Source organism: Nothobranchius furzeri, chromosome 9 (genome assembly GCF_043380555.1).
Source record: "Nothobranchius furzeri strain GRZ-AD chromosome 9, NfurGRZ-RIMD1, whole genome shotgun sequence".
Lineage (NCBI taxonomy): Eukaryota > Metazoa > Chordata > Actinopteri > Cyprinodontiformes > Nothobranchiidae > Nothobranchius > Nothobranchius furzeri.
The window spans coordinates 34,192,223-34,204,332 of NC_091749.1; the positions used below are offsets into that span (position 1 = coordinate 34,192,223).

The window sequence follows — 12,110 nt, forward strand, 5'->3', positions numbered from 1 at the left end:
ACTCTGAACCACTTAAATAACCTTATTTCCCTCCAACCTGACACAGCCAAACAAAACAACGGAAGTTTCGATTTTGCCATGGAACAGAACGCGTAGACGGCTTTGCTGCTGGCCGCTGCCACGGGTCGCCTCCCGTGTGACAGGTAATAAAAGTGACAGCGACAAATTTAGCTGATCGCGGTTGTTTGTTGCCGCCCGTGTGCAGAGCCCCTAAGGTATCCTGGCGCCAAGAGCATATATGGACACCTTTATGTCTGAACATGGTGTTCATGATGGACAGTCCATGACTGGCACAGAAGTCCAATAACAAAACACCACTCGAATTCAGATCAGGGGGGCCGTTCCTCCCAACCACACCTCTTCAGTTCTCACTGTCGTTGCCCACGTGAGCGTTAACGTCCCCCAGCAGAACGAGGGAGTCACCAGAAGGAGCGCTTTCCAGCATCCCCTCCAAGGTCTCCAAAAAGGGTGGGTAGTCTGAACTGTAGTTTGGTGCATAAGCACAGACCACAGTCAGAACCCGTCCCCCCACATGTAGGCGGAGGGAGGCTACCCTGTCATTCACTGGGGTAAACCCCAACATACAGGCACCAAGATGGGGGGCAACTAGTATGTCCACCCCTGCTTGGCGCCTCTCAGTGGGAGCAACTCCAGAGTGATAGTGTCCACCCCCTCTCAAGGAAACTGGTTCCAGTCAAGTGTGGGCATATCATTTTTAAGCAGATTTCACAAAAAAGGCCATGGGCCTAATTGTTGTTCAGTAAATCTGCTGTGGTCTATTATGAGTTAGAGCTTTGAGAGTCACACTCTTGCACCCCTGATTTATATATTTTCATTATGGTATGTAAATGTCTGGCCTCTGATTGGCTAACAGCAATGCAGCGCTTCTGCTTCCTTCATTAAAAAACCTCAGAATACTTTAAAACGGAGCTCTCTAACGCTGGTTCTCGAGATTCCCATTAGCATGTTTTAGTTGTTTCTTCTCTCTAGCACACCAGAACTGAATCAGTGGGTTATTATCAGGCTACTGCAGAGCTTTATGACCTGCTGAGCAGGTGATTCAATCATTGAATTAGGTCCGTTGGAGCAGGGAAACAACTAAAACATGCAGGATAGGTGATCTTGAGGACCAGGGTTGCAGAACCCTGCTGTAGCGTATATTTTCTTGGGTAAAGAAATGCAACGTTTATGTGTTTTTGCCACAAATAACACAAATCTAAACATGTTGTGTTGTGTAGTTGCCAACAGTTTGCTTGTGCTAGCAATTAAATGCATTTCCTAGTTTGTTGGTGAAATCTGATTACAGGCTACAGCTGGAATTTGGTGAAATAATTCCTGTTAGAAATGTTGACCACTGTTTGACTCAAACACTGCAGGTACCAGTCAGTTTAAAGTAAAATCGCTCATTCAGTTTGTGTGTAAAATAAAACCGCATACTTGTAAAAACACGTTTGTTCAAGTCAAGATTTCCCTTTCTAGCTCCGTTGTTTTTCAGAAACAAGGTTTTTGTCAAGCTATTATTTTATGTCCCGTAGTTTTTTCTCGGGGTTATTAAAGTCCAAATTCGGAGAAAAAAAGTCAGAATTTCTCTTTCTTTACTTTTTTCGTTTCAGTGGCCCTAATCCTCTTCTGCACTTTAGTCACTCGTGCTACTTGATCGTGTTTATACCATTACATTTCTGCTTGGCCAGATGTTGCAGATGGGAGGGGGGAGTTTGCCAGCATTGTGTGGATGGGAGGTGAAGTGATGCTGTGATGCAATGATAAGGATGTGGATGAAAATAAAATTAGATGGCAATAGCTAAAAATATGATCCATTCGAGTTTGTTAGTCAAGATTTCCATATTGCACAAGAAACAGCACTCAAATTATCCATTGTATTTGTTATGTCATCACCGCTGATTACCTGCAGTACGTGCTTTGTCTATCTCCACATGATCATTACTTATTTGTCAGTCCAGAAACATAAAGAAAGAAAGAAAGAAAGAAAACAATGTTTCATATAGTGCCTTTCGAGATAAAAATCACGAGGCGCTTCAATCACTAACCTCGAATCACCTCTCTCTTCCCCTGCTTGTTTTGTGACTAGCTCTCAGAGGGAACCTCCCTTCAGCAGACGCTTCATGATTTACGTCCTTTCACTCAGTACTGGGTGGGCATTGAGGCTTGCACTTGTTACCAGGTAAGAAATTAAACCTGTCTTTAAAAGATTTGATTTCAATTTGCAAATTGACATTGAGGCTAAAGAGCCTTTAACATCTCTGTTTGGAACATTCACCAGTGCTGTAGCCGGGGTCCACTGAGAGAGCTCAACACCCTGGCTGCCGCCCCAGCCAACCAACCCCCTCCTCGTCTTGTCACGCTAACATCCCGTTCCGTTCAGATGGAATGGGATGAGCCTTTAGCTCCTAATGGAGTCATTGAAAGGTGAGGAAGTCTTCCGAAGGAACACACTACACCAAACACACACACACATATAATCTCCTTTTGTCTCTTTCTCCAGCTGTGAGCTTCATCTCCGGTCTCCGTGCCCCCAGCTCCCCCAGCCCACACCGCTCCCCTGCACAGAAGGGCCGATGGAAATCTGTTTTTTTGGAAAACAGTGGAGCCACAATGTTACAGGTTCAGCGCACATCTGTTAAAGTGCACGCTGTGTCCAATACTTAAAGTTAATTTACTCAGAATTTTAAAACGCTTCAGAAATATTGTTAAAAATGTGTCAATATGCAGAATTCTGCAAGCCTTTGTTGGGATAGAAAAATAGGTTTACGTCAAAATGCTCCTGAACTCTGCAGGTCTCCTACCGTACACCGTCTATGAGCTGAGAACTGCTTGCTTCAATAACATGGGCAGCACTGCCTCCAACTGGACTGTTGTTAGCACACTCAGTGAAGGTAATGGGCTTAACAAGTCCCTCTAGTCCCTCATGTAACCAGATACAGGAAAAATTAACTCAAAGCTTTAATGTCTCTCCCCTCAGCTCCACAGTATGTGACTCCTTTCTCAGTGGACAGTAACCTGACAGTCATTTGGCTGGATTGGACCAGAACCTTTTCCCTCAACGGGTACCTGAAAGAGTACACGGTGACAGAGAGCCAGCTGAGGGTGTATACAGGCTTCTACAGCTATCTTCACATTCCCCGCACCTCACAGAAAAGTGAGAGCACCTGCAACTCTGAATCAGTGTGTGACCTCATGCAGATCAGCACAACTTCTTTCTCTCTGATGTTCAGGAATCAGGTGCAATTAAACATAAACATAACTTCGGTTCAGGCCTTAAACCTGACCTTGAGAGCATGTTGGGATGTTTATTCCCAAAAACAGTAATGTGGGCAAGTGGAGGGCTAAAGAAGTGACATAAAAATATCCTGCAACAAATGAGCTGTTTCTGAAAGTAATTTCTTTAGGAAATAAAACAAAATTTAGAAAAGTCAAGGAAACTGATTTGATCATCCTTCAAATGAAGTTTCAGCTAACATTTCTACTAAAGTTTAACTGGGCCATCTTTATTTTTCTATCACTTTTGCTAAGTAATTTTGAACAAATTGTCTTTATGACAGGAAAAAAGCACAGATGTACTATCAAAAAATATAATTTTAAGTTACTAGAGGAGGCAATTGAGGTGGCTCGGGCATCTGATTAGGATGCCTCCTGGATGCCTCCCTGGTGAGGTTTTCCGAGCATGTCCAACCGGGTGGAAGCCTAAAGGTAGACCCAGGGCACATGGGAGGGACTATGTCTCTCACCTGGCCAGGGAACACCTTGGGGTTCCCCCAGAAGAGCTGGCCCAAGTGGCTGGGGAGAGAGAAGCCTGGGACTCTCGACTTAGGCTACTGCCCCCACGACCTGACTCCAGATAAGTGGAAGAAAAAGGATTGATGGTTATTATTGTAACTTGTCTGTTCTTACGCATTTTTCTCTCTTTTCACTTATTTCTCTGACTCGTCTATGTTTATAGACTTTTGAATGTGAATTTCCCTGATGAGGCACAAATGGAGGTTTTGGTAATTAATTATTTTCTTAATTCAGATCTAATTAGCTTTTTTGTTTGTGTTGCTACCACAGTGGCTCATTCCTTATGTTTAGGAGCGTTTCGTAAGTCATAGTTAAGTGAATTAGACACTCCCTTCTAAAATGGTCAGGGGCTGGAGTGAAAAGAGGAAAAAGCCAAACAAAGTCCTAAAAAATCTTTTGAAAGACCTTCAGAAAGCCCAGAGAACTAAAAACAAGATTATTTAAATAGACTACATGAAAATCTGGGTTCCTGGAAGAGAAATGTGAAGAAACGAGGGATGACGTGTTTACTCAAGTGCGTCCTGTAATTTAGTTTAGTTTAAAATAAGGTTTTCACATTATTCCATCCATTAGCTGAACCTGCTTGTCCATGCAGGGTCGCGGAGGGGCTGGCTTTTATCTCCAGCAGTCAATGGGCAAACAGGCGGGGTACACCCTGGACAGGTTGCCAGTCCATCACAGGGCAACACAGAGACACACAGGACAAACAATCATGCGCGCGCACACACACACACACACACACACACACACACACACACACACACACACACACACACACACACACAAACACACACCTAAGGACAATTTAGACAGACCAGTTAACCTGACAGTCATGTTTTGGGACTGTGGGAGGAAGCCGGAGCACCCAGAGAGAACCCACGCATGCACTCCTTGCAGAAAGACTGCAGGTCAGGATGTGAACCCAAGACTTTCCTGCTGCATGTAGTGCTAATGACTACACCACTGTGCAGCCTTGATGTTATTCAAACCTACATTTTTTTTTCTCACTTGTTTTTCTTTATTTTTTGTGGTTTTTGCAGCTCTGTCCTTTCAGGTGACTTGTACCACGGACAGCGGTAGTGCCAGCACTCCCACTATCAGATACAGTCCAGGCACAGGCCTAGGTCTCTCTCACACACACACACACACACACACACACACCAAATGCTGCATATTAAATCACTCATAGCTGAACTTGTTCCTCTTTCTTGATGCAGGCCCCCTTGAGCCGATCGATAGTGATAAACAGGGTGTCAGCATGTCCGCCACCCCGGTTTACTCTGAGCTGTGGTTCATTCTGCTGTTCGCCTTGCTGGGTTTGTTCCTACTTGCTCTACTGGTGGGCTTGGTGCTACGAAGGTATTTAGATCTGAGCTGTCATGTGCTCCGGCTCACCTGCTGAAATTAAAGGCACCACCTTGATATTTACAAAGAAAGGGGTGCACTTTTTTCTCCTTTTCAGAACCTTGAGGAAAAATCCATCAGCTAGAGAGCGCCCTCCTCTGGTCATGCTTCAGAAGAGCAGAAAGTCTGGAGGAGAGACCTACACGGTGAGGGGCAGAGAAAAACAGAAGGAGGGAAGGGAAAAAAACGCGGTACTTTTATGTTTTAAATCCCATTATTTAATCATTAAATTGTAAATAGCTGAAATCTGCAGCATTAATTGTGCTTTTTATTTGAAAATTTTCCATCATCTGCTGCTCGTTTATTTGTGTTCACCTATCTTTCTGATTCGACCTCTTCCTCCACTGCTCTGTCTGTCCACTCCATCCCTCTGTCCCTCTCTCAGAGACCCTGTCCTGAGCTGTGCTCTAAACACCTCTCCAGCTCTATGCTCCTCCTTGATTGCCCCACAGTAAGATTATTCTCTGCCTTTTTTGCTGTAAAACCCTTAAATGTTTATCTTATTGTCCTCCTTGCAGTTTGACACTGTCGCAGACTGTGTTGAGATCAGCAACGTTATACTTAAAAGCTACACTATGTACTCAGAGGTATGGGATTGTGGATTTGTGTGGGTTGTCCACCTTCTGCATGTCCTCTTGTGTCTGCATGCTTGGTTCGTGCATGTTTATACCTTATACCTTTTTAAACAGTAGTTGGGTTGTTGTGGGCAGTGACGAAAACATATGTTAAACTGTCTGTTAACAGCTTGAATTCAGACTTCACACTTAATAAAAATTGTTGGTAAGTTTACTCATAACTTGGGTTGTTTCTCGCAGAGCAGGGACCTCTGCTGGTTTTTTTATGAACCTTGTTCCCCCTTTGATATATTTTTTATTTATTAAGACTGACGGGTTTAGTTTAGGTAGTAGGTTGGAACACTTATCAGGGATTGAAATAGTTTTATGAAAAATATTTTAAACATCTCTCCCTGGGCTGCAACCTTACCGTGGTGGAGGGGTTTGAGTGTCTCAGTGATCCTAGGAGCCAAGTTGTCTGAGGCTTTCTGCCTCTGGTAGGGTCACCCATGGCAAAGAGGTCCTAGGTGAGGGATCAGACAAAGAGCAGCCTGAAGACCTCTTATGATGAATTATATAAATGGAAACCGTGTTCCCTCACCCGGACGTGGGTCACCGGCGCCCCCCTCTGGAGCCAGGACTGGAGGTGGGGCACGTTGGCGAGCACCTGGTGGCCGGGCTTTCACCCATGGAGTCCGGCCGGCCGGCCGGGCACAACCTGAAGAGGAAACGTGGGTCCCCCTTCCCATGGGCTCACCACTCGTGGGAGGGGCCAAAGGGGTGGGTGGTGGTCGAGGGCGGGTGCCTTGGCGGTCTGATCCTCGGCTACAGAAGCTGGCTCTTGGGACATGGAATGTCACCTCACTGGTGGGGAAGGAGCCTGAGTTGGTGTGTGAGGTTGAGAGGTTCCGACTAGATATAGTCAAACTCACCTCAACGCTTAGCTCTGGCTCTGGAACCAGTTTCCTTGAGAGGGGGTGGACTTTCTACCACTCTGGAGTTGCTCCCACTGAGAGGCGCCAAGCAGGGGTGGGCATACTAGTTGCCCCCCATCTTGGTGCCTGTATGTTGGGGCTTACCCCAGTGAATGAGAGGGTAGCCTACCTCCGCCTACGCGTGGGGGGACGGGTTCTGACTGTGGTCTGTGCTTATGCACCAAACTACAGTTCAGACTACCCACCCTTTTTGGAGACCTTGGAGGGGGTGCTGGAAAGAGCTCCTTCTGGTGACTCCCTTGTTCTGCTGGGGTCGTTAACGCTCACGTGGGCAACGACAGTGAGAACTGAAGAGGTGTGGTTGGGAGGAACGGCCCCCCTGATCTGAATTCGAGTGGTGTTTTGTTATTGGACTTCTGTGCCAGTCATGGATTGTCCATAATGAACACCATGTTCAGACATAAAGGTGTCCATATGTGCTCTTGGCGCCAGGGCACCTTAGGCCGCAGCTCGATGATTGCCTTTGTTGTTGTTTCATCTGACCTGCGGCCGCATGTCTTGGACACTTGGGTGAAGAGAGGGGCGGCGCTGTCAACTGACCACTACCTGGTGGTGAGTTGGCTCAGATGGTGGGGGAGGATGCCGTCAGACCAGGCAGGCCCAAACGTATTGCGATGGTCTGCTGGGAATGCCTAGCAGAGTCTCCTGTCAGAAGGAGCTTCAATTCCCACCTCCGACTGAACTCCCAAAATGCTCCGGGGGAGGCGGGGGACATTGAGTCTGAATGGGCCCTGTTCCGTGCCTCCATTGTTGAGGCGGCTGACCGGAGCTGTGGTTGCAGAATCATCGGTGCTTGTCCTGGTGGCAACCCCCAAACCTGCTGGTGGACACCGGCAGTTAGGGATGCTGTCAAGCTGAAGAAAGAGCCCTATCAGGTCTTTTTGGCCTGTGGGACTCCAGAGGGAGCTGATGGGTACTGGCAGTCCAAGCGAAACGTAGCTCGGTTGGTCGCCAAGGCTAAAACCCGGGCATGGGAGTAGTTCAGTGAGGCCATGGAGCAAGACTTCCGTACGGCTTCGAGGAGATTCTGGTCCACCATCCGGCACCTCAGGGGGGGAAAGCAGTGCACTACCAACACTATCGATAGTGGGGATGGTGTGCTGCTGACCTCTACTCAGGACTTTGTGGATCGGTGGGCAGAATACTTCGAAGACCTCCTCAATCCCACCGACACGTCTTCCAGTGAGGAAGCAGAGTCTGGGGACTTTGGATTGGCCTCACAAATCTCTGGTGCTGAGGGCACTGAGGTGGTTAAAAAGCTCCTCTGTGGCAAGGCTCCGGGGGTGAGATCCGCCCGGAGTTCCTTAAGGCTCTGGATGTTGTGGGGCTGTGTTGGCTGACACGGCTCTGCAATATCGCGTGGACATCGGGGGCAGTCCCACTGGACTGGCAGACCGGGGTGATGGTCCCCTTACTTAAAAAGGGGGACCGCATGGTGTGTTCCAACTACAGGGGGATCACATACCTGAGCCTTCCTGGTAAGGTCTATTCAGGGGTTCTGGAGAGGAGGGTCCGTCGGATTGTTGAACCTCAGATTCAGGAGGAGCAATGTGGTTTTTGTCCTGGCTGTGGAACACTGGACCAGCTCTATACCCTTCGGGGGATCTTGGAGGGTGCGTGGGAATTTGCCCAACCTGTCTACATGTGTTTTGTGGATTTGGAGAAAGCGTTTGACCGCGTCCCTCGGGGGGCCCTGCAGGGGGTACTCCGGGAGTATGGAGTACCAGGTCCTCTGATACGAGCTGTTAGGTCCCTGTAAGACCGGTGTCAGAGCTTGGTCCGCATTGCCGGCAATAAGTCGAGCTCATTCCCAGTGAGAGTTGGACTCTGCCAAGGCTGCCCTTTGTCACCGATTCTGTTCATAACCTTTATGGACAGGATTTCTAGGCGCAGCCAAGGTGTGGAGGGCATCCATTTTGGTGGCCTGAGGATCAGGTCTCTGCTTTTTGCAGATGATGTGGTCCTGTTGGCTTCATCAGAATGTGATCTTCAGCTTTCGCTGGAGCGGTTTGCAGCTGAGTGTGAAGCAGCTGGGATGAGAATCAGCTCCTCTAAATCTTAGACCATGGTCTTGATTCGGAAAAGGGTAGAATGCCTTCTCCGGGTCAGGAATGAGGTCCTGCCCCAAGTGGAGGAGTTTATCTCGGGGTCTTGTTCACGAGTGAGGGAAAACTGGAGCGTGAGATCGATAGGCGGATTGGTGCTGCATCTGCAGTGATGCAGGCGTTGTACTGGTCTGTCGTGGTGAAGAGAGAGCTGAGTCAGAAGGCGAAGCTCTCGATTTACCGGTCGATCTACGTTCCTACCCTCACCTATGGTCATGAGCTTTGGGTAGTGACCGAAAGAACGAGATCGCAGATACAAGCGGCCGAAATGAGTTTTCTCCGAAGAGTGGCTGGGCTCTCCCTTAGAGATAGGGTGAGAAGCTTGGTCATTAGGGAGGGGCTCGGAGTAGACCCGCTGCTCCTCCACATCAAGAGGAGCCAGTTGAGGTGGCTCGGGCATCTGGTCAGGAGGCTTCCTGGACGCCTCCCTGGTGAGATTTTCCGGGCTCGTCCAACTTGGAGGAGACCTAAAGGTAGACCCAGGACACGGTGGAGGAACTATCACTCTCACCTGGCCAGGGAACGCCTTGGGATTCCCCCGGAGGAACTGGCCCAAGTGGCTGGGGAGAGGGAAGTCTGGGCCTCTCGCCTTAGGCTACTGTCCCCGCGACCTGACTCCGGATAAGCGAGTGAAAATGGATGGATGGAATATTTTAAACATGTGATCAGTTTGGGACTGAAACTGTGCCTTTTAGGGTCTGACAGACACAAAGATTGTTAGCAGCAGCTCCCACTTTGGTCCCATGTCTGTCCTGCGAGCTCCCAGTCCAACAGACCTCAACCAGGCCTACTCCCAGCATTCTCTGCATGGCAGCGTCAGCCAGCTGATTGACAGGAAGACACTGATGATGGAAGAAGGATGCTGGAACAACCCAATGGGACATGACTCTGGACTGGTGAGAACAAAATAAATACTCTTTAATTTTTTTTTATTATTATTTGAGGCAGTCGTTTCATTATTTTGATTTTATTTTCTAGATGTTTTTAATAATGCGAATACTGTGTTTAAACATGAAACGATCCCCCACATTGGCCAACTTTATAAAGTATTTGAAACAAAAGACATTGGTCAATGCACAGGAGATAAATGAAGTGGCATTTAGGCCCAGTAAGGTTAAAAAAATAAATAAATAAAAAACTATTAAAAATGTAAAGGCAATCCAAATTAAAATAAATGTAATACAGGTTGGAGGTCAAAGGAAAACAGAAGGACTTAATAGTTTCGAGACAGTCTTTCTAATGCGTTCCAACAAAGAGTTCCTTAATTTCATAGAAGTTCCTGTGGTGTTGTCGGCTCATCCAGGACCAGCTGGTCAGAAGATGAAGACTTATCAACAAATAAAACTATTTTAAACTGAACTCAAAAATAAGAATCAAGACGGATGCTGGTGTAGGCTCTCAGTCAACCAGGTTATGGTAATCCAAAAGGGTTCAAATGAAGGAAACTGGACGTCTTTGGTTTCTTGAAGATGTTTTGTTCCTCATCCAAGGAGCTTTGTTAATTCTAACTGGAATATGGGAGAGTCAAGCTTATAAGCTGTAGCTGACTATTGTTATTTAACGAGTCGAAACTACTCTGGGTACCCCTTCTCTCTACCTCCTGATAAATCGTTAGCCTCTGACTTTCCCATATTCCAGTCAGAATTGATAAAGCTCCTCGAATGAGAAGCGAAATGTCTTCAAGAAACCGAAGAAGTCAATTTGCCTTCATTTGAACCCTTTGCCTTCCAAAGGTTTTGGAGTGTTTTTATAGGAATTATTGGCCATTTTTAGCTACGTGTATCCTTGAGGTCAGATACTAGTTTTGAACAAGATGGCCTGGCTCTGATTCATCCTAAATGTGTTTAACGAGTTGAGGCCACATCCAACACGCTCATTCATCTGTATTAAAACACCTCAAAGCAACAATTCAGAAGAGTGTTCCAATACTTATGGTAGTACAGTGTTTATGGTCTCCAGCCAAGGCAAACATCAAAAAATGTGTTTTCCTTCATCATTACAAGTTTTTGCCGACTTGTGCATTTGTTTGGGACTCATTCAGATCCCAGATATTCCTAATATACTGTAGGACAAGGTGCAACAAGTCAAGTGTTAAAAAGTCTGTCTATATGTACTTTTCCCCCCAAGATCTTAGTTTTTCACTGTTTTATTTATTTTTTATTTTTTCCCAGTATTTGGAGGACGATGAACTTGTGGACACCATCAAGACCTTAAGCTCTGTCAAAAAAGAGCTCGCCATGTTCACCGACACTCATCTGTAGGACGAGGTCCTTCCGCTGGTCAGGTATCAGGACAGTAACGCAGACGAGCGCTTTAGCATTGTGTTGTGTTTGACTCACGTTAGAGCTTCTGATCATCTTAAGTTGCAGGGATTTGTGATTGTTTGATAAGATATTAACACCCTAGCTGGAATTCATCCGTATGTGGTGATGACACAAGTAGTTCATCCATAATGAATGTTTCTGTGAATGTTTGGGTTGGATCAGCATCTGCTGGCTCTTCCTGCCAACTGCTTTTCACGTAGTTATTCTGGTAAATTCACCATTTAGTGACGATCTATTAACTTCTAATAATTTCAAACAAATCCAGTAATATTTTCACACCCATCGCTTCATCAACTGTATCTGTGCCTGTAGAAAATGTTAATAGCAGCAACAACACATGGCCTTCATAGTATTTTACCTACAATCATTATGCCAATTGTTTATACTTTATATGTGGCTGGGATTTATTACTGTGTTGTTTCTGTATGTGATGTAACCTGAATGCTGTCTTAACCACATTATTGTGGATTCACTGTTTACTGAAACGGTTGATAATGTCACGTTTGTTCGCTGTGGTGACGTTTTTACTGAGAGGTTTACACTTTTACCTGCTTGTCGTTACAACCATGAGGTCCAGTTAAGAATAAAGGATTGAGATAGATTATGTTTAGTTTTTTTTAGCAGAAAATAAACTCTGATTGTATTTAGATTTTACAGATCGGGCCTAGAAACAGTATTTAATTGACTTTAAATGTAATATTGATGGGTTGCATTTTTTCCTACGTTATTGAATTCTACTGTTTTGACAAACCCTTTCTTTTTATACTCTTAAGTATTATTTATGATCGCATGAAATTTGTTCTTATTTACAGGTGATTGTTAAACTGATTATGTACTTTCTGGATGATATATTAAAGTGTTAAAATCATTATTTTGTGGGATTTTACAAATAACAAATAAGTTAAATGCTGATTTAATTTAGGAGTAAAATGG

General features: G+C 45.8%; 1 protein-coding gene across 3 annotated transcripts in view; it reads left to right on the forward strand.

The window, feature by feature from the left end:
- ush2a (Usher syndrome 2A (autosomal recessive, mild)) overlaps positions 1-12,045 on the forward strand; it is a 380,755-nt gene extending 368,710 nt beyond the window's left edge. Inside the window, exons 84-95 of one of the 3 annotated variants that reach the window (XM_070554793.1) lie at positions 2,090-2,182; positions 2,282-2,427; positions 2,504-2,622; positions 2,796-2,894; positions 2,981-3,157; positions 4,836-4,919; positions 5,013-5,154; positions 5,258-5,390; positions 5,585-5,650; positions 5,718-5,786; positions 9,549-9,749; positions 11,025-12,045. In XM_070554793.1, the coding sequence (XP_070410894.1) occupies positions 2,090-2,182; positions 2,282-2,427; positions 2,504-2,622; positions 2,796-2,894; positions 2,981-3,157; positions 4,836-4,919; positions 5,013-5,154; positions 5,258-5,390; positions 5,585-5,650; positions 5,718-5,786; positions 9,549-9,749; positions 11,025-11,114 (1,419 nt within the window). In that variant the 3' untranslated portion in view covers positions 11,115-12,045. The remainder of the gene's footprint in view (positions 1-2,089; positions 2,183-2,281; positions 2,428-2,503; positions 2,623-2,795; positions 2,895-2,980; positions 3,158-4,835; positions 4,920-5,012; positions 5,155-5,257; positions 5,391-5,584; positions 5,651-5,717; positions 5,787-9,548; positions 9,750-11,024) is intronic. The other 2 variants (XM_070554794.1, XM_070554795.1) reach the window with 2 other exon arrangements.
- Positions 12,046-12,110: the final 65 nt, after the last annotated feature.